The 20,194-nt window shown below is 38.1% G+C and overlaps 1 protein-coding gene across 7 annotated transcripts in view; it reads right to left on the bottom strand.

Moving 5' to 3' along the window:
- Positions 1-3,260: 3,260 nt before the first annotated feature.
- Positions 3,261-20,194, bottom strand: part of CARF (calcium responsive transcription factor) — a 31,515-nt gene continuing 14,581 nt past the window's right edge. For 5 of the 7 annotated variants that reach the window (XM_083865273.1, XM_083865274.1, XM_083865278.1 and 2 more), the window contains 7 exons: positions 19,702-19,777; positions 15,942-16,072; positions 14,601-14,967; positions 13,451-14,155; positions 7,258-7,311; positions 6,056-6,219; positions 3,261-5,938 (listed from right to left, as the gene is read on the bottom strand). In XM_083865273.1, the coding sequence (XP_083721399.1) occupies positions 14,037-14,155; positions 14,601-14,967; positions 15,942-16,072; positions 19,702-19,777 (693 nt within the window). In that variant the 3' untranslated portion in view covers positions 3,261-5,938; positions 6,056-6,219; positions 7,258-7,311; positions 13,451-14,036. Of the gene's footprint in view, positions 5,939-6,055; positions 6,220-7,257; positions 7,312-9,162; positions 9,206-13,450; positions 14,156-14,600; positions 14,968-15,941; positions 16,073-19,701; positions 19,778-20,194 lie in introns of all 7 variants that reach the window. The other 2 variants (XM_083865275.1, XM_083865276.1) reach the window with 2 other exon arrangements.

Here is a 20,194-nt window from a genome sequence, read left to right as displayed (position 1 = left end):
CGGTGACTACTCAACACAGAAACAGCAATACATGGTAAAAACCATGCTAAATGTTTAAAATTCTTTTAACACACAAGTAGAGCACCTAACACCTCAGAAAATATGAATTTTCTAATCACTGTCTTTGTCAAACTGCTGTACATTCTATAAAGTTTCTAAGGTCCTTGCCTCATTGAGCTGTCACATCAAGACAAGCTCTTTGCTTTTCATAGGATGACTGAAGGCAGCTTTCTGCCAAGTTGTTAGTAGCAGTTACTATTAACGAATTATTACATAGTTCCACATGTTGTGTGCATTGCATGAGGCTGCACATACACACACAAATCTCATGGGTTTTGCAGCCTGCAGAAGTATAGTTCCTAAATTTGCCATCTCTTGATGTACAGAGCACCTGCTGCAGAAAGAACTGGCAACATTTACTGGAACTGCTACTAATGTTTGTTGTCTGAGCAGGGTGCACTTAGCCAATTTCCATCTCTTCTCATAATCTGCTGGCCTAACTGGCATCATCCCTCTCAAAGTCAGGAAGTAGGGAATGGATAGCCTGGGACAGAACATACTCCTTCCAAACAGTCTGAAGGAGGACTGGGAAAGTATCCTCTCACTTCCAATGCCACAGAAGTAGCTGGATGACTTAGTGGAGTTCAACAAGATGCCATCACCAAGTCCCACCTCTGCTTTCTCCTGCAGTGCTGCTCATTAATTCCCCCAGAAATCTTTTGATCTAACATGGCAACACCAGAAGAAAAATGGGGCTCACATCTTCTATTTCATTCCCTGTTCTCTCATCTGCTGGATACAGAGATGGTGACTGTGTCCCCTGCCCACACTCAGTAACTCCGCAGCCATTGTCTTCCAAACAGCAGAACCCTCAGACTATCTCTTCTGCTTGATCCTGTAGATGACAAAAAATACACAGCAGGGCACAGACTTTCCAAGGAAAGAGTGGGCTCTAAATTATTCTTGTCAGTTATCTACTGCCACTCAAAACAAACAAAAATCTGATAAAAGCCAACAGAAGTAGTTTTGGATGCCCCATTCTGTGCTATTTCTCTGGTAATACTGGTTGTCCTTGTATAAGTGATAATGTTATAAATATGGATTATAACGTCAAGATGTACATTAGCAATGAGAATCAACTGTCACAAAATAAAAAAATCGCATGCTTTCCTTATACAATATATTAAAACATCAGTTCACATAGAGAGAAAATTTAAAAATACAACTAATTAAAAATTACAAGAGAGTGGCATTTTTTGTCCCAGTGCTTTAAGGCATTTTGAGCACTCCTTTCTGCCACAAATTCATCAGACTATTACCTATTACACTACATAGCAATAGTAGGTAAATATTATTTCCCCACTGTCTCCCTTCTAATGGAAAACAGAAATTACAGATTTGAACACAGATTCATTTTTTCACCTTCTACTTTTAAAAAACATAGCTTCAATTTTTGACTGCATCATTGTTTTTAGACTGCTTTCTCAAGCAACCCATTTAAACTGGGATGTGGTGAAATGACACTAAAAATTAACTTTAATTTAGTATGTGGCCTAAGTAGAGACTTCTTTTCTGGCTTGGGGTGAACAGGAACAAATTTGTGTGTGTGCTGCTGCTGAGAGGGTTTTGGAGGTTTGTGATAGGTTGTGCCCAGGCCCACAATACCAGCTTGGCTCATGCCCCACCATTTCAGAACATGTTCTGTGGGCTTTTTAAAAGCAAGAGTTTGTTTTGGTGCACATTTTATTTGTGATACAGACTTTCCTAGATCTTTCTTCAGTATTTTCCCCAGGTCCTCTTTCAGAAACTTCTGACACATTGTCACCTAGAAGACAGCTAAAGTACTTGGTTGTGAAACTGCACTTCTCAAGCAGCCAAAAGTTAAGCATTCATTCTAAAACAGTGAGAAGGAATTGGAATAAGTGCTGGTCAAGTAGTCAATAACCTAGTTCAGTTCTTACTTTGTGAGCAAGAATGGTAAACTCTGGCTGACCTGTGCAAAAGAATTTCTGCTTCAGGTATCAGCCTTGGTGAATGCTATGTTCCAACAATGGTATAATCAAAAAATTGTCCTCTGGTTCTTCAAAATCTCAGTACTCACCATATTCTGCCATCTCAGCAGCCTTAAATAATTCCATCTCCAGAAGACTATGTTTTATCTAGACAGCCAACTCAACTAACCTTCCTGTAAATCACCTCAGTAATGGGAAAGAAAATTTTTTCCAAGTTAGTAAACAAAACTACTTCAACATTGTGGAGACAGCATGCCACTGGAATGTACTGACAAAAATTTCCTGGAGAAAATAAGTGACAGCAACTAAAAATCTGAAAAAAAGCACCCAAATAGCCCTGTTACCAATCTGTAATATTATTAGCACTACTTGACCCAAGATCCTAGGAAACTCTCCATATAAGCTTAACATATTATCTTTTGTTACTAGACAATGGTAGAGAGAGAGAGAGGAAAAAAAAACACCCAAAAAACAAAAACCCACAACAATTTTTCACTCCTCAAATATCTCAAGACACTCACCTGTGTGAAAATTTTAAATATGCCAGCTGTTGCCTCTGTTTCTGGGTTTGAACAAAACATTTATCATGGACTCTCATCTTTTTCTCATCTCACTGGTATGCCAGCAGCAAGACACTGAATAATGAACACAGAGTATTCCAGGCATCTCAGAGCAGGAAGCATCACTGCCTCACACCACGCTATCCTTGGCTGTGATGACAGTCAAATTTCTCTGGTAACCTTGTTGAACTTTGTAACATTATGCCCAAAAAGTAGCATTTCTATGTGCGCAAAGGTGGCTCCAATGTCTCTTCTTCCTGGAAATTCTAGTCATTCAAAATTAATACAAACCTGGTTTCCCTAATTGAAACCATTTTAACTGCAGTCAGGAACCTACAGTTCATTTCAAAATAGTAATTTCATTGCTAAAATCTCTTGACAACTTGCAAAGAAATGAGAATTCTGAAACACAGACAAAAATAATGAATACAGCATGTGAAGACTCTCTTAAATCTCTTGTGATAATTAGCAAGAATATTCAACTTTTACTATTTGTTACAGAAAATATATAAAATATCACATCTTGCCATGAAGGGTCTTATGCTCTAAGTGTTAACTAGTAACTTATTCTAGCTTACTCTATGTAAGAGATCAGATACAGACCCTACAATGGATACACAAAGGAATGAACACCAAGTAAAAGCTTGACAAAGCCAAGAGAAACCAAAACCACCACAGACTGGCATTTTACAAAGTGCTTTATTTCCCAGTTCTTTCTGCAATGGCACATAAACATTATTTTTGTTTGCAAGATCAGAATAAATGTCAGTGTACCACAAAAAGTATTAGCCTGCAGTTAATCTCTGAAAGATCTTGCCTTACTAATAATGTTGGCTAATGCTGGCTGACTTTATGGTACAACATTTTGTTAGCACCTGTCCCTGGTGAAACTTTTCCATTTTTGTAGTTATTAGCTAATCTCATTAGTGATCTCTCATTTTGCAAAGGAGTTCAGAAGTCTGAAGTAAAAGGAATGGAGATACTTTTGCTCATAGATTAAACTAGATGAATAAAAACATTTCACTATGAAAACACTAATATTTTTACAATTGCAACTGATGAACCCTAGGTCACAGCTCCTGAAGATGCTAAATTTGGTTTTTTTAAAGATGTCAAATTCACTTTGCCCGATCCAAGGCAAAATCACAAGTTTAAGGAATACTTCAGCACCAAAGATTTTTGGTAGCTATGGAACACGGATAATCATGGACTTTTCCAGAGCAGCTGGTGGCTAAATGCAAAATGAAGGATTCTTTTCCCTTTTATAAAAGTTCAAGAGCAAAGAAAACTGCCATATGTATTATTTTTATGGTCTTCACATGGCCAGAAAAGCTTACAGCAAATAAACAATCAGACAATAATCAATAGTGAGTGATAACATTGGAAGAAAATATTTGAGGTTACAATGACCATGCAATTCTTTCCAAAGCTCATCTAATTCATTATCAAAGAAGTCCTTTTCATCCAACTCTTCCATAAACAGTTTTATGGACAACTAACAATTCACTGTGTTCCCTTTAACAGAGACTCCTCCCTTTCTAGTGAAATGTGAAGAGAAAGGATGAAAAAAAAAGATATTAATTTAGCTAATGTTAGGAAGCAATTAATCAATTTTACATTCCAGTGCCCCCCATTATAAACCAGTAATGTGTCATGTCACCTAGTACCCTGTCTAGATACCCTTGGTGTCCAGTACCAGGTATTTTCCAAAGGTGGTGTAAGAACATGCATATAAAGCCTATCCTCTAAAGGAAGTTCCCTTTTTATTCAGGAAAATAATCTCTGAAAAGAGAACAAGAATACAAATCTCATTCCCAAACGCTTATTTCTTTTCCTGAAGTTAACAGCACTTTCACCAAAGATGCCACTCACCCCATTCCGAAGCACTGCTAGACGTAACAGTGGGAAGATGCCACACCCTTAACACCTGTAAGAACAGCTTTACCAAAGTAGATAAAAAAGAATCTACTGCTTCAGCATCCTCTTCTAAGAATGACTTTCTCATGCTCAAACCTGTAAAAATATGGCTGGAATTCTTTTCCAGCTGAAATGTAATGGATTAGACATGTTCCTGAGTTAATTCTCCACCTGAGATCTACTCTAATGAAGAGATGAGTACACTGAACTTGAAAGATCTAAATAGAATACATCCAGAAATGCAATTCCTGATTCAGACAAGGTACACTACTTCCTTCATACAGAACAAATTCTTAAAAATTAAAATTTGATTACTTAAAAATTAAAGGCAATAGTGACTTGCAGTGATCAAACAGAAATCAAGATTTTCCACTGTGACTTGTGTCCAGATGTAAATTCCAATATTTGAACCAACAGGAGGAAAGCCTAATTTAATTTATTGCCAATTAAAATAGATTAAATCACTGAGAAACAAAAGCAAATTAAAACAGCACATTTTCTTCCCATTGCCCTCTTTCCTCAGACTCAACTTCATACTTTGAACCTCCAACTTCTCTGTCTCTCCTTGTCCAAGGAGCACAGGCAAACTGGAACATGGGCATTGCAATCAGTCCGTAACAGCTTCTTTCTGTTGCTCCATCGTAGGTCCTCTCCACAGGCTGCTGTCCTTCAGCAGAAGCCTGCTCTGGCATGGCTCCTCTCCATGGACTGCAGTTCCTTCAGAAAAATCTGCACCTGCTCTAGCATGTGATCCTCTGTGGCCTGCAGGGAAAACACTTGCTCCAGCACCTAAAGCAATTCCTCCCTCTCCTCCTTCTCTGACCTGGGTGCTCAGAGGACTGTTTCACCTTCTTCCTCATTCCTCTCTGCCATGCAGCATTTTGCCCTTTCTTACAGACACCTCCACAGAGGTGCCCCAGCTTCACTGATGTGCTCAACTGTGTGGCGTGGCAGGTCCATTGAAACAGAGATAGAGAAGAATTGGAATAGGATAGAGAAGGTTTTTAAAATGAGAAATTGTTTCTGTGCTGCTCTGGGTATGAGAAAGAGGCAACAGGTGAAAGGCAGAAAAGTGGAAAATGAGAACATGTTAAAACAATTTCCCCACTCCCAAAAAGCAGTAAGTACAGTGGTAGGAGACAACAAAAAATATGGCCAGGCCAGTGAGAGGTCATTTTATGGCTTGTATTATGTACAAAGTTAGACATGCACTAGCACTTGACATGAAAAACCTCTACACCCACCAAATTATTGTGAGGATATTGATTTTGAACTGGTAAAGCCCTCTTTCCACAGATCATCTGTTCTCAGTAGAAGCAAGGTCAAGAAGGTTTCCACTTCCTTTATCTCCTTCCATGTATGGAACACCTCAGATGTGATAACAGCTTTGTCAACAGCCAAAAACATGGAGTTATCAGACCAGCTTGCATTCAGAAGATAACTAGTGCACTGAAGATAAAAGCAAAATACATAATTACAATTCCAGCTGTTATTAGATGTGAGCTCAGAGCATAAATAGTAACAAAATCAACAAATAAAAAAGTAGTATATTAAAAAAACATTTACCATGTAAAGTGAGCCATTTCAGCCATAAGAAATTGCAATCTTCAGCTGTAACTTTGAGAGCTTTTTATCTCCTGCAAGCAGCTTTTTGCAAACTTCTTTTCCTCTTCTGTTCTCTGCTCTGGTCTCTTGACAGTTATCTGGAGTACTCTCAGAGGTAAGTGATCCTGAGAAAACAGCCAATACATAGTGAACTGATAGATAAAAGTGGAAGACAAGGGGGAAACACTTGCACACTTCAGAGAACTGAAGTGTCCTTTGTAAGAAACAAAATTTCCAATTCTCTCTCACATTTAATTTTAGCTGTAAAAGAAACAGCTATGCAAAAAAGTTAAATTTTATAACTTAACAGTGACCTGACAAAGAAAAACTGAACTTAGATCGAGAATAAATTTTTAGGCCCAACTTGTGATTAACTTGCTGAAGCACTGTTAAACTGTACACTGGCAGTGGGGAGAAATTGAGATTTGTTTTCTTTTCATTGCTGACCAGTGTTTGTCAAAGAACATATTTAAGAAAAAATATTATGTAAGGGCAATGCTATGTAAAGAGCAAGAATGCCTACTTTTACCATGATATTCTTCAGTTGCTTATTTCTTCTACCTGGCTCCTATTCCTAAATTAAGTACACTTGAGACTGACTGTTCTAGGTGCTCCCAACTCTCTGAACATTTTCTACCGAGCTTTCATACACAGAGACTTCATCTTCCCTTAAGTGGAATGCAGAATTCCATGAGCCATCCTTCAAGAGATTAATGTGAGCAGCTTTGCATCAGGTAGAAACACAAATGCAGCTGTTCTTGGGAGCTGGAAGATTTTTCTTCTGCTCAACAAGCACTGCAGAACACAGGGGCACGGCCTCAGAATTTGTCCCTAGCTCAGATTAAGATCAAATTCACAACAGAAGGCTCTCAGTTAATGAGAACTGACTGTTTTTGACACCATTGATTTCACTAAACCAGTGCAAATTCCACACACAAAGAAAATCTGCCACATGTAGAACTGATGTGACAGATGTTAATGAAAAAACTGTGGTTTGCAGATATTGTTACTGACATGATGTCAAGTGACCAGGTAGATCATGCAGATGAAAAACTGCCCTCATGTGACAGGATAGGTCTTAACTCTGGATTCTGGTGTTGCATACAAGACACTGAACACAGCACAGATGGAAGATCAGCTACAGAGGAAGAAAAGTGCCAAACCTTTCAGGCTCTGAGCATGGTGGTTTTGAGGGGTGGTTTGGAATGCTTCATGTTCTGGATAAAAAGAAATAAAATGAAAAGGCTTTGGTTATTTTATTATTAAAGGGTTAGAAATACACAACATTATTAAGTTAAAGCTACTCTGAAGGTACACATCTGAAAAGATTCTGGATAAAAGCTCTCTGCTGTTTCTTTATAAAACAAACTTTCATTTACTTTAAGAAAATGCACACAGACAATAAAAGATCAGGAGGTCACTGGCCTAAAGTTTCAGTAGGACATGCAAAGATGACAATGTATGACTGAGTATTCATTAAAATTTTGGGATGCAGTCATAAAAACATTGAGATATGTCCAAACATCAGGCATCTTGGCAAGCAGACCAGAGAGAGTTAGCAATAATACTAATATTCTGAAAAGGAAGATTTACTTTTATTCTCTATTGGAAATTTTCTTCCTCCCACCAAACAAAGTGCATTACATAGAAGTCATGTAATGAAACTTTAATCTCCTGTTTCACTCCTGCAGGTCCTCTCAGGAAATCTTACACACCTTCATGCTCTCCATGTCCCTTGAAGGTTTGTAGAACTTCTTGAGTGGGTAAGCAGAAAGTGCAGCCATGTCAGCACACAAAGACAACCACTGTTTCTGAAGGGTGCTTTCAGACTAGCACAGAGAATGTTAGTCTGGCACAAGGACACTGGGACTGAACTTCTCCCTCCCTCACTGATCTGCCAACACACACCTCACTGCTTCTGGGTCTCCTACTGCCATTTGATGACCACATCTAATTATGTTTCAAACAATATCTACAGACTGTTCTCCAAAGAGCAAAGTATTCCTATGATCTTTCCTGGAGCCACTGAACTGTCAACATTTGACCAAGGGAGAGAGTTGCAATTTTTACAGTATTTTAGCGGCAGTTTATGCTGTATTGACACTGTCCTGCTATAGAAAACCAAGTAATTAGACAAATGTCCAAATGACAGATCCAACAGTACGTAAGCTTTTGCTCTCCAGTTTCTTCCTAGTGAGGACCCAGAAATTAACTCTTATGAAAGCACTATATTACAAACAGATTTTCATTATGAGCCTTATCAATCCCTATTAGAAAAAAGATCAGGAAGAGTGAGAAATTTAATTTACTTAGAACAGCATGCTCTTGTTTAAACAGGCAGAATGTCATTAACAGAAGCCAGTACATGCCAAATGACCAACTGAGCCGCACTGCAGAGAGCGAAGGATGGTTGTAGTAAAAACATGAATTCCAATTATCCACATTAAAATATCTGATTACATGTGCCCTAAAATATCTGCATCATTTAACCACAGATAAGTGCAATTAAAATAGTATTAAAGAACTGTGCAAACAACTATAGTCATGTGTGCATTTTATTTTGCAGTACATACATCTATATACATGTGCATATGTATTTTAAAACTATTACATATCCAAAGGTAACTTGTGTAAGGGCCCATCATATACATGCTTTTTGCAAGGTTTCTTCTATCTATTAGAGGCTAAAAGACTACTGAGGAGAATTACTCCCACAGCTCCTATTTTCCTGTCCAGGGAAGACTGCTTAGGACAAGGACACTCAGTACTCGTCCTTGTAAAGCTTTCCAGGCTTTTAAAACCCCTTCTGTACAAGAACAGAATGCAGTCCTAGTTGACAAACATGTACTAGTAATTTGTATGATACAGCAGTACTATTTATGATCACTCCTTTGAAGGCACTTCAGAAAACACTTCAAATCCCTCCAGAAAATAAATACGTCATTTGTCCTGTGCATCAGAAATGGAATGGGATACTAAAATGTAAGGGCTTATATTGGAAGGAAAAAAAAAGCATGTACATACACTCCTGTTATTTGCTCTCTCCTCTTTTCCCCTCCAAATCATACCTTAGCTGCTGTTGTTGGATAGACCAGCTGGATAGCTTCTGACCTAAAAAATCAACACCACCTGTTTTACACAAGGCTTGTTTCATTCATTAATGAGGTGCATTGTTGCTGGGAGAAGATAATTGTTAATGATGGGATAGGCTCTGAAGTCTATCCCTACGAAAGCTTTGCTCAGAAAGGCAAGGCAGATCAAAGACAATTTTCTCATCAGAGACAAAAAGCAGTAACTTTTCCCAGCACCATCCTCAGCTTTCTATCTCTAATGGAACAGATTCTTCCTACCTAAACACCTGAGATAATACCTGCTTGAATAGGCTTAAGGGAGAAAATTGCTCTTTTGCCACAAGTGCCAGACAGACAACTTAACAGGCAGCTACTATCCACAGCCAGAATCAGAATTCGAGTGGTATGAGAGAGGCCAGCCCTAACAGCTGGCAGATAAACCATCCTTTCCTTCTTGTTTTATCAAATCTTTTCAGTTGCTACAAATTTAAATGAATGGTCTGTGAAACAGGGCTCCTTCATATTCATCCCAGTAATGATGATAAGCCCCTAAGCAAGCAAGTAAAAACACTTAATGAAATTTAAAGGAACATATGTACTTATGATCGTGGGGAAGGAGGGAGAAAAACTGACGGGGCAAAGCTCACCAGTGTTTACCTGTGCAGTGAACTCAGCAGCTCCTTCAACAGTCCAACAGTGAAACACTGAGAATTGGAAGGCCTGAGAGCCTGAAATATCTGGGGAAGCCTTAATAAGTGTGAAGAAAGAGACATTTGGGGAAATACTGAGCTGCAGTCAGTGGGATGAGGAAAGCAGCAGGTTAATCCAGTTGGGAAGAGAAGGTTTGTTTCCCTTGGTAAGAGGTAAAGAAAAAGAGTCTACAGCCCTGGGCGGAAGAAGAGTTTCTTCATATTAGAAGCTAAGAATGGGCACCTCAGACTATGGAGAGTCATTTATCTGCCCCTGGTGCTCACCAAAACTTAAGCAGTTTTTCTGTTCTTAAGACCAAGACAGGCTTCCCTTTACTTCCACATCTTTAAATTCCTACCATGAACTCACACTATACACTACTGGCATAGAGAAGACTATGGATAGACTCAGGAACTGCACTGAGCCTTTGGGTTCTCAGCCCCAAAGCCCCCCCAGGCACAGCCCCCATAAGCCCTCCAACAGGATCCTTGCTTTTCAGCAACTTCTTCCATCTGGTCTCCCTGGAGTTATCCTACTTGTTCTCCATCATCCCTAAAATCCACTGCCCTGAGAGAGCTCTTGCATTTCTCCCCATGAGCCCCCATAGCCACAAAAGAGATCATTACTTTAAAAGAACAAGTAGTTTACATTTGAATAGGAATATTATACATTAAGTTACTATAGAAAAAAAAATATACACACACATATACAGACGTTTGAGCCTCTAAATTTTGTAAAAGCTGCAATAATTTTGTACCATAAAAAGCATCCATTACCAGTACTGGTTTCCATTCAAGAGGCCTCCAGCCTTGAAGGACAGCTATGGATGTGTACCTTTTTACACCTTCTCTACATTTTACCAAAAGGTTATTTTTGCATGCACATACAGAAGAACATCTCTTCTTATAAAGTAACCAATCACTCTTACAGATAACCAAGAAGGGTAACTGGAGAATCCTTGTTCATTTACAGTATTGTTGAAGGTCAGAAATTCTAGGTTTGCAAAGTGAGTGCTTGCACACAACCACAAGAAAACAAAGTAAACATGAGAAAAACATCTACAATTCCAACACAAAGTTATAACCAACTACTTTGCATCAAGCTACATAGATTACTATGAAAAATCAGCCTTGACTATTCTATTTAAACAACTTTAACCACTGAAAGTGATTGCATTTACTTCTGATTGTTTTCAGATACATAACAATCTTCTCTGTAAAGTTTAGGTGGATGTTAGTGAACAAAGGCATTAAATCGAATATAGAGACTGGAAACGGGGGATAAATTCATGTTCCTCCTTTAGCAACAAGCACAAAACAAATGTAAAACACACACTTTAAAAAAGAAAGATTACATTAAAAAACACAGCAATAAACAGAAATATGTATTTGGAAGACAAAGAACTGAAATTCTGTGAAAACAAAAACTGAAGACTAAAGTATGAGTATTGGCTGAAGAATCATTTAAAATAAATTTTTCAATAAACAGAATTACAAGTCTAATCCCCAGCTTTTAAAAACAACTAATTATTTATTGCTTCTTTAAAATTCTTCCAACCTTTTCTTCTATTGTTTTCAGAGTACCATGCAAATCAGGAGAGAATACAAAATTAATTTCAGAGTCTGAAATTCAGGATGGACTAAAGCAGTGTTTCCTCCAGCTGTGAGCACTAGGTCAAAACCAGAAATACCATCAGAAATACTGTGCAGCACAAGATGAGACTACAGCTCACGTGGAAAGAACAGTGTTAAAATAGAACTGTTAATGAGGGAACTAAGCAAGAACTGATGGAAATGTAACTCGTCTTTCTTTAAGCTTTTACTCCAATCACAAATGTATTGTCTGCTTTGAAGAGAACTAAAACTGAAATAACCTCTTGCTGATAATCTTTAGCTGTAATTTATTCTTTTGAAAAGAAGGATTCTCAACAATGAGGAAAAATTCTCAAAAAAAGAGAAATATAGGGAAAGAGAATATAGTTTGGAATGCATTAGTTTAAACTTTAAGAAAAACTGATGGTGATGGATTATTGAATACAGCAGCATGGAAGGAAGTACCAATTCTGGTATGCAGTTTTTGAGTGGGAAAAGAGAAGGCTGAGTGCTCCAGAACTACAACTGCAGCAGAGAACAACCATTTGGGAGATATTTTGATAATTAGCAAAATAACCTACCAAAAAAACAACCAACAAGCAAGACAAAATAAAAAACCCCAACCAAATTTAAAAAACCCCTCACGTGAATCTTGGGGGATTTTTCCTAGCCAGAAATAAGTAAAGCATACCATAAAGCAAGTCAGAGTAGACACTAAATATGAGAGGCTCCAAAAAACTGGAGATTTTTTAATGCACTTGCATGATAAAATTCTGGCTCTTATTTAATAAGAGAATGATGCTGCTGGAAAATTCTAATGGGAGCTAACCCATAAGCATTATCTTTAAACAAACAGTGTTTACAATGTTAGTTAACATCAAAGAAATTAATGTATGTTAAGACTAAAGATATAGCATCTAACAGATTTTGCACATAAAGGCATTTGGAACACAAGCTCAATGTAAGGCTTTAGAAAGTTTTAGCTTTAAATACTCAAAAGAAAATGAAAAAAAATTAAATGGCAACTGTTTAGAAGATGTTTGTGAATGCTTGAATGTAAGGTAAAGGAACAATTTTAAAATGTTAATATTTTGGCTTGTTTAATATTCCCAACACTTTCTTCTCTACATAAATGAACTAATTATTTTCCTGAGGTTCTTTGTTTTGAAGTCTGAAAAAGAAAAAAATCCTCACACTGAATTCTTCCACAGCATGCAGAAAAAACCTCTATTTTATGATCAAGCTCTCAACTACTTAGTAGGAACTAATAACAGAAAAGCTTCTACTGCTGTATACAAACTACTCTAAATGTTGCTCTAGGAATTCAACATCTGAAGCAAACATTGCAGTGCTTGATGTCTATGTTGGCATCAGTTTCATTTCATGTACAGCTTTAAACTGATTCCAAGCTATTTGTAGGTGCAATTTCTTTTTCTTAAGGAAATGTCTGCCACACATTACAAGTTTAGTGCTTGTCATTTACTATGGCTTTAACTCAAATATTACTGAACAATAATTCAACATTCAATTTTCTAAAGATTCCTGGTAATTATTTTAATTGCATGGACCACATAAGTTTTAGAATATGCCACTTTTGAAAAAGGTGGGTTTGTTTTCTGAACGTTGAGGTGACAGCACACTTGGATATATTGCTTTGATTACTTCCTTTGTTTTCTTGGGCTTCTCTTTGTTAGGAATGTATCCACAAGCCCTACATCACAAACAGCAGCAGGCCAAATCACATTTGTCTGAGCTGATAGCTCTAAGTGTACAAAGCAAGAGGTAGATAAGCTAAAATGGCAGCATTAATCATTTTCCATGAGAAAGACTCCTGAATTTAGTTGTTCTGCACAACTGCAAATACCATAGCACTGCAAAGGACATTAGAACCCCATTAGAAAGGCAGAACTTAGGTTCAAAGACATCAAAGTCAAAAACATTCACCATTACAATTCACACACTTTTCTTCATCACACAACTTTACATTCACCTGGCAACCTCACCTTTCTCCTCTCCTTGATCTTCACACCAGGAACATTATGATCAGGTCAAAGTTGCATTTTCTTAAGCATCCATGTCCTTTATCACTTTGAAGTATAGCATCCTGGACCTTCCTTTTGTCACAAAACCATTGTTATACGGATCATTTTGCTGTTGGATTCTGTGATCTTGGAGCTGACAGATTCTATGGTCTCTGTAGTGCAATAAGAGTCAAGAGTCTCAAGGGGAAAATGCAAATCCAGCATTGTGATCCACATTCTAAAGCTTATGAATTAAATTGTGGAAGACATTCAGAAACAATGAACAAAATGGGTCATTTGGATAGAATCCAAATTACTCAAAACTTGAAACAGAAGAGAGAGGTGGTGTTCCACAGGGCAACTGAATGACATGGAGTTGGCAGTGAGCCACATCAGTCAAACCAAAACAGCTTTCTGTCAGAACTACTCTACAATATGCTCAGTCTGAATGTCATAATACAATTAAAAAAGAATGGCAGTATGTTGAGAGCCCCGTCTTTCCTTCCAAGACATTTAGAGTTCTCCACTTTGAAAAATCCTTCCAGGCTTCACAGGTGAAGGTGAAGAACTATGGTGAGGAACTGTGGCAGTCTCTGATTTTATCTGTCTCCAAAGACAATGCTTTTTCTCTTGGTTCTTGTTTAAATTGGCTCACACAGGTAACAACACCCTCTGTATTTTCTTCAGCTTAAAAACAAAACAAAAATCAAACATTGAAGTTCAAAGTCCATTGATAATGCTTCAGCCCCAGTAATTGTGCATTTAGAAGAAAAATATTTTAGGAACTCAAGCTAATAGTTAAAGCATATATGAAGGTTACTGCTTTTTAGCCAGTTATGTCACCTACTGCGTTCTAAAGCATTTCAAGTTGACATGAACTTACTGCAGTAAGGCTCCTCTTGAGTAACAATATTTAAGCCAATTTATAAAAAAAATTAAATGTTTGGAGATACAAAATCACTTTCACACAAAACATCTTTCCTCTTTCCCAAGAAAAAAATAGAATTGGGTGAAAGAAGTCTGTTTTGGAGTTCCCCACTATCAACACATTTGTCTCCTTTCTTCAAGACACGCAGAACAAAATCCACTTTATTTTCTATATTCACATATTATTGAGAAAACTGCAACTTACTAAGTGCTGGCTGGCTGTCCACAATCCGTACTGGAATAGTCTGTACGTCTCCCAAGAGAATCTGATGCACTCCTCCTTCCAGGCTTCTGGAGTTATCTACCCCTTCAGCTGGTACCAGCTGGCCCATGGCAACCAGACTCTGATCAGAGCCAGGCAGAGTCCCAAAAGCAGGGGCAGCAGCACCGTCCTGTGTTAGGCCAGCACCTGCCTGCAGACTGTGCCCCTGACTCACTGCTAGAGAATGGCTGCTTATTGCACTCCCCGGGGAATCCAGGAGACTTGCAGGGCTGGGAGGGGAATGGTTATTTACAGCTAGCAGGGCTGTTGATCCGTTTGTTGAGGTAAATGTTGACTGCAGCTGTAATCCCTGTGAAAGAGAAGGCAGAAGTACCAACATGGCAGTATTTACAGCAGGAGTTTGCATTTAACATGCAAATGTTAATGTATTGTCTATACAGCTTTTGACTTCCTACTCATCAACTCTTCTGAACACTCAAACCCAGGCTGAACACTCAAACTAGGCTCAAAATACACTCAAAAACAATTAGAACAATGGAAGCAGCATTTAGAAGACAGCTTATGACCATAAAGCTCTAATTTTGGATTGATACTCAGTTTCAGATCATTCCCCAGTACTACCCATTCCCACAAGAGGTGGGTACTACAAGCTAAGCACACTGCTTTAAATAAAATGATATGAGGTGGAGCCAGGCTGTCCTCAGAAAGAAATGAAACAGCAAACAGAACAGAATATTACTCCAGATTGTATTTCTAGGGAAAAGATCATGCATTTCACTGGGGTTCAGAAAATATGAAGGCAGATTTTCAAAGTAGTTAGGAAGAAGGATAAGAAAGCCAGCTTTGAAGGGAGATGAACTTTAGAAGAAGCTCTTTTAGCATGACATTCTTATCCCTCCCTCTTCAGCCTTTTTACTTGCAAGTTTCAGGATTATAAGATACTTTCTTAAGAGGCTGGAGAAGATTTAAAAGGAATAAACAAGACTGTCTTATCTCCCTGCAGTTTTACAGCATTTTCATTATGAAATGACTAGACCATGTAGAAAATGAATAGGTACTTGGTTTGAGGTAGAAACCCACTGCCTTCATCCTCTTGGTTTTGCCTCCACAAGAGACCATAACTTCAAACTGTCAAAAGATGGTAGTGGGATCCCCTGCAACACTATATGCTAAATGTGAATGAGCAACCAGAGTAAGAGCTGACAGCTACTTCAAAGTCTGTGTTACCCAGCTACGTTTGGGATCAGCTGACAGGGAACTTGCTGTTCTCAGCTCACCTTCCAGCACAGCATGTTTCATGTTCTGTAAATGACTTGACTGTACCTGAAGTTGTGCAAATATCTTGGGCTGAAGTGAAGAGAGTGAAGACAACAGCTGAGCTGTTTCTGGTGTCAAGGACTCCCCGCTCTGGTTGGATTCTGCTTTGGTGATGACTGACTCCCCTCCTGAGCTCCCTACAGTGCCAAAGTGAGGAAGCAGACAGTTATGACAAATCTCTTCTTTCTGTTTAATAAAAGCCTCCCCTGTGAACCAAACAAACTCCCTTCAATCTCAATACAGATATAGAGAAGACATATATGCTGTTCAATACAGATATACACACATATATGCTGTTCTCTTTGCAGAAATTGGATGCTAAAGGAAGAAGACTGTATGAAAAAAAGACAATACTGCAGGAAGTTTGTATGTATCTGTACAGAGCAAAACCAAGAGGCATCAATAAATCTGTTCCTGAGAGCAAAGTAATTGCACTCTACACTGTGCTTTGAATTTGTGGTTATAGCATAAAAGCTGAAACATTTCTAGCAAAGCAGCAAATAATTTGACAATATCTATACCTCAGTAAGGGCTTAAAAACACAGAGAAAGAAAGGGTTGTTTTTCAAAAGAAAAATCTACACAGGAAATTTTCTATGTCTCACCACTCCCTTCCCATCTTTGTGAAATGAGCATAACCTCTATGCAATATCATCCAAAGCCCATTTATCTGGAGGTCTTTCAGCCTACAGATTATATATCCTCAAAATTCTTATTGAATGCAAGAATGATCTACTTCCTTTCCAGAAGTTTTGTGAAAACTGAGATCTCCTTATAACAATTTCTGCAAGAAAACTTCTCATGAGATCATTCCATTTCCTGTTTGAGTCACCCAGAACATTCTGGTTAAGCTTTATGGAGACACAAGCAGACATTGCTCAGCTTCTTATTTCTCAGTTCCACTGTTATGGAGGTAAAAGAAAAACTTGCCCTGTAAATGCGGATTAGTCTGGTGAATGCAAAACAATTGAGAATGGTCAATTGCAAAACTTTTTCTATCGGAAATCATAGGAAAAGTTTCCAGCAATCTGAGTGGAGGTAGATTTTTCAACATACATAATGATCTGCAGACTCTTAACTATCGTATCTATCCAGAAGATACATACAAATCTATAAATCTTCTTGAACACAAGTGCTTCAAATATTTAGACTCTTTTGAATAATTTACAGAGATCCCACATGCATACGTGAATGTTCACATGCAAGAAGAGATAGTAGTTCTCTCCCTGGATTGTATTCTACAGCAACATCCCTGGGAAAAAAGGTAATAGTTCAACTCCTCCCCTACTCACTAAAAAGAAAGTTGTATCACATGGAGATAGGGAGTTCTGCACAAACAAGTTCTGTTGCTGCCTGATTTCTTAAATGTACAGTTGTCTCCATTCGGCACAAATTGAAATTAAAAAAAAATATTTATACAAAAAGTAGTCTGAAAAGTCAATGCTGTTTTCCCTTGCTTCCATTTCACAAACATGAATGAAAGCTCATTTTTAGGAAGTCAGGCTTTGTTTTTGTAATACAATTATAAATGTGCTGAAATGTGTACAAACACATACCCACACATAAAAAGAGAGAAAAGACATGCTGCAATTAGAGTTTCTGCTTATATTCATTGAGCTGGTTCACATGAGCAGAAAACTAAACAAATCCCATACTTTTGCTTCCTGTAAAATTCAGTATGTCACTGCATGGATGTTTACACATTTGATAGGCTACTTTGTCTCAGAAAATTATCTGTGTAAAACAAAGAAAGCAAGAATTGGTCTCTTTCTGAGTGTTCTCCAGCACGCAGTTCATATAAAAGTCATCCCTGCTGAGCTCTACCACAGCTGTTGAAGGCTCAACTATCCTGTGTCTCTCCATAAAAACACAAGTAATGGCAATATCAACACAGGCATACAAGCTTAAGAGCAGTAAGTCTGTTCACATTGCAAATTTCTTTTTTTCCTGAAAACAAGACTTCTTAAAAAAGAGGGACACTGTTCAAGCTCAGGCTAAAAATTTACCTCTTGTTCTCTCACAGCTGTAAACACTGGAATTCTCCCTAAAAGCACTAAGCATATATAATGCTCTTCAGTTCAAATTAATCCATTGCAGCAACAGCCAAAACAAGTTTAAAAATCCCAAACAAAACAGAGCCAAACCTTTGCTTTTTTTAACAGTAAATGCACTGGTGTACATGGAACTGCTTCACATAAATCAGGTTCACCAAGTCATTGAGGAGAACTCATGATGTGAGCCAGACCTCTGGGGGTTTATATTTCCTGCTACAACAAATAAGGAATTGGCCCACATCTCTCCCTGACCTAAGGGGAAAGGGACACAAACACATCAGGATTTCTTCAGGCAAGAACCACAAGATAATTGTTGACACTAGTAAATCCTGAACATGACAACTGTGGCAGCGCCCCTTTGGTCCCTGTAGACTTCTCTATCAGCTATCTAGAACAAAATGTACCCACCACCATGTTTCAGTTAAATGGGGAAACCAGCTGGCTCTGCTACTGAGATTAAAAACATCTGCAAAGTCTGCAGCATGATCTGAACGTGTACAAACAATGAGACTCTTCCACCTCACTTCAATCATATCCCTGCTAAAAGCCAGGGATAGTTCTGATGAGTTTCACATCAAACTTATTAAACAGAGGATGGGGAAAGCATCTACAAACATGAGGAAAAATTCTTTTGGTGTCACAGTAGACAAAATATTCTTGAAACCAGAGTGGGAAGGTAGAATAATCTAATTTTACATTTATTACCAGCCACCATAATCCAACAGAACATCTTAGCCTATTTGTATTCCAACTATGTGGGTAGCAAGTAGATCTAGTTACAAACACCTGTATTTCGTCTTACTATATGTTTTGAAGTTGAAGTAATAGTAGTAGGAACCCACTTTCAACAAAGCAAAAACAGCAGAACATCTTCAAAAAAACCAGGCCTTTGACCAAGAATGCATAAAAGTAAGTTTATATAAAAATCCACCATATCTACACTCCAGTTTTGCAGCAGACTGGCAAGAAGTTTAACACTTTGCGGCTCAACAATCACTGGGAAGAGATGATACTTGGGTACCACGTCAATAAAGAAGTTACATCACAAAGAACTGAGGAAACACATCTCTTAGCCCTGCTGCCACTTAACATCTGTGTTTCTATTTCTGTTCTAAGCATCAAGGAAAAATGGAAAAGATTGCTCTCAATTCCAACAACAGAAACACAATGCTTGTTGTCCAGTGCCTGATCCTAGCACTGGAACTCATCAGGCCAATGACTTCTGAGAAGCAGGAGTCTCAATGTGCACTTTAACTCCCTTTCAGCAAGACATTAAACATATGTGAAGCACAAACTACCTGGAAACTCAAGTACCCTCCTGGATCCTGAGTATTGTCTCCCCTGACAGACATATCTGTCCAGTAGTGACTTAATTCTCTCTAAACAGGTATTATTAGCACTGTGATCCACAGTAAAATGTTCTTTCCAGGCAACCATCCCATTAAAATTTTTGTTTGCTTGAAGATGCTAAATAACAGTCAAATTTATAATTTTAATACTTCTGCCAACAACATCCTGACTATGCATGTTTTTTCCACACATGTAGTCAAATAGAAAAAAAAAGTAAACCAAAATAGTCATAGCAAAATAATCCTTCTTAAGTTCACCTGAGTGACGGGACATGACAGCAACCCTCCTGGAAGGAAACTGAACTTCTGTGACATGGCTAATAAAACACATTTGGAGACAGACAGGTTATACATGCAGTCCTACCATCTGAGGGTGGTGAGGCAAACGCAACAGTCACTGTTTCTGTGAGGACATTCCCACTATCTGTGGTCCACTGCAGCTGAAAGGAAAAAGAACTCGGCTCTCAGAAAGGGTGCAAGCTTGTCAACAGGAACACAGGCTCAATACCGGACTGATAAGAAAACAGTGTCTAAAACTACATTTCCTTACTTTTTTATAATTATATTTTAGGACCTCTTGATTCACAAAAAAAAAGTACTGTAAAAGACTTTTAAACAACCACTGTGTATCAGGAAGGTTATCTGCTTTATCTGCTCATGAACGTTTAATGACTTTAAAACAGAAAATAGTCAAACCATTTGGCTAACTAACAAACACACTCACCTGGGCTACACCAGTGTAGGGAGAGGGAAAAGACTGATGGCACAGCATGATTTAACAGTACTGTTTGTCAAAGCTGATTTTAAATCAGCCATTTCTTAGCAGTTAGTCTCATAGCTGGGAAAACTAGGATCAC

This window comes from Zosterops lateralis (genome assembly GCF_965231275.1).
Source record: "Zosterops lateralis genome assembly, chromosome: 7".
Lineage (NCBI taxonomy): Eukaryota > Metazoa > Chordata > Aves > Passeriformes > Zosteropidae > Zosterops > Zosterops lateralis.
The sequence above is the reverse complement of the archived record's forward strand: the minus strand, read 5'-3'. Positions and strand labels throughout refer to the sequence as shown.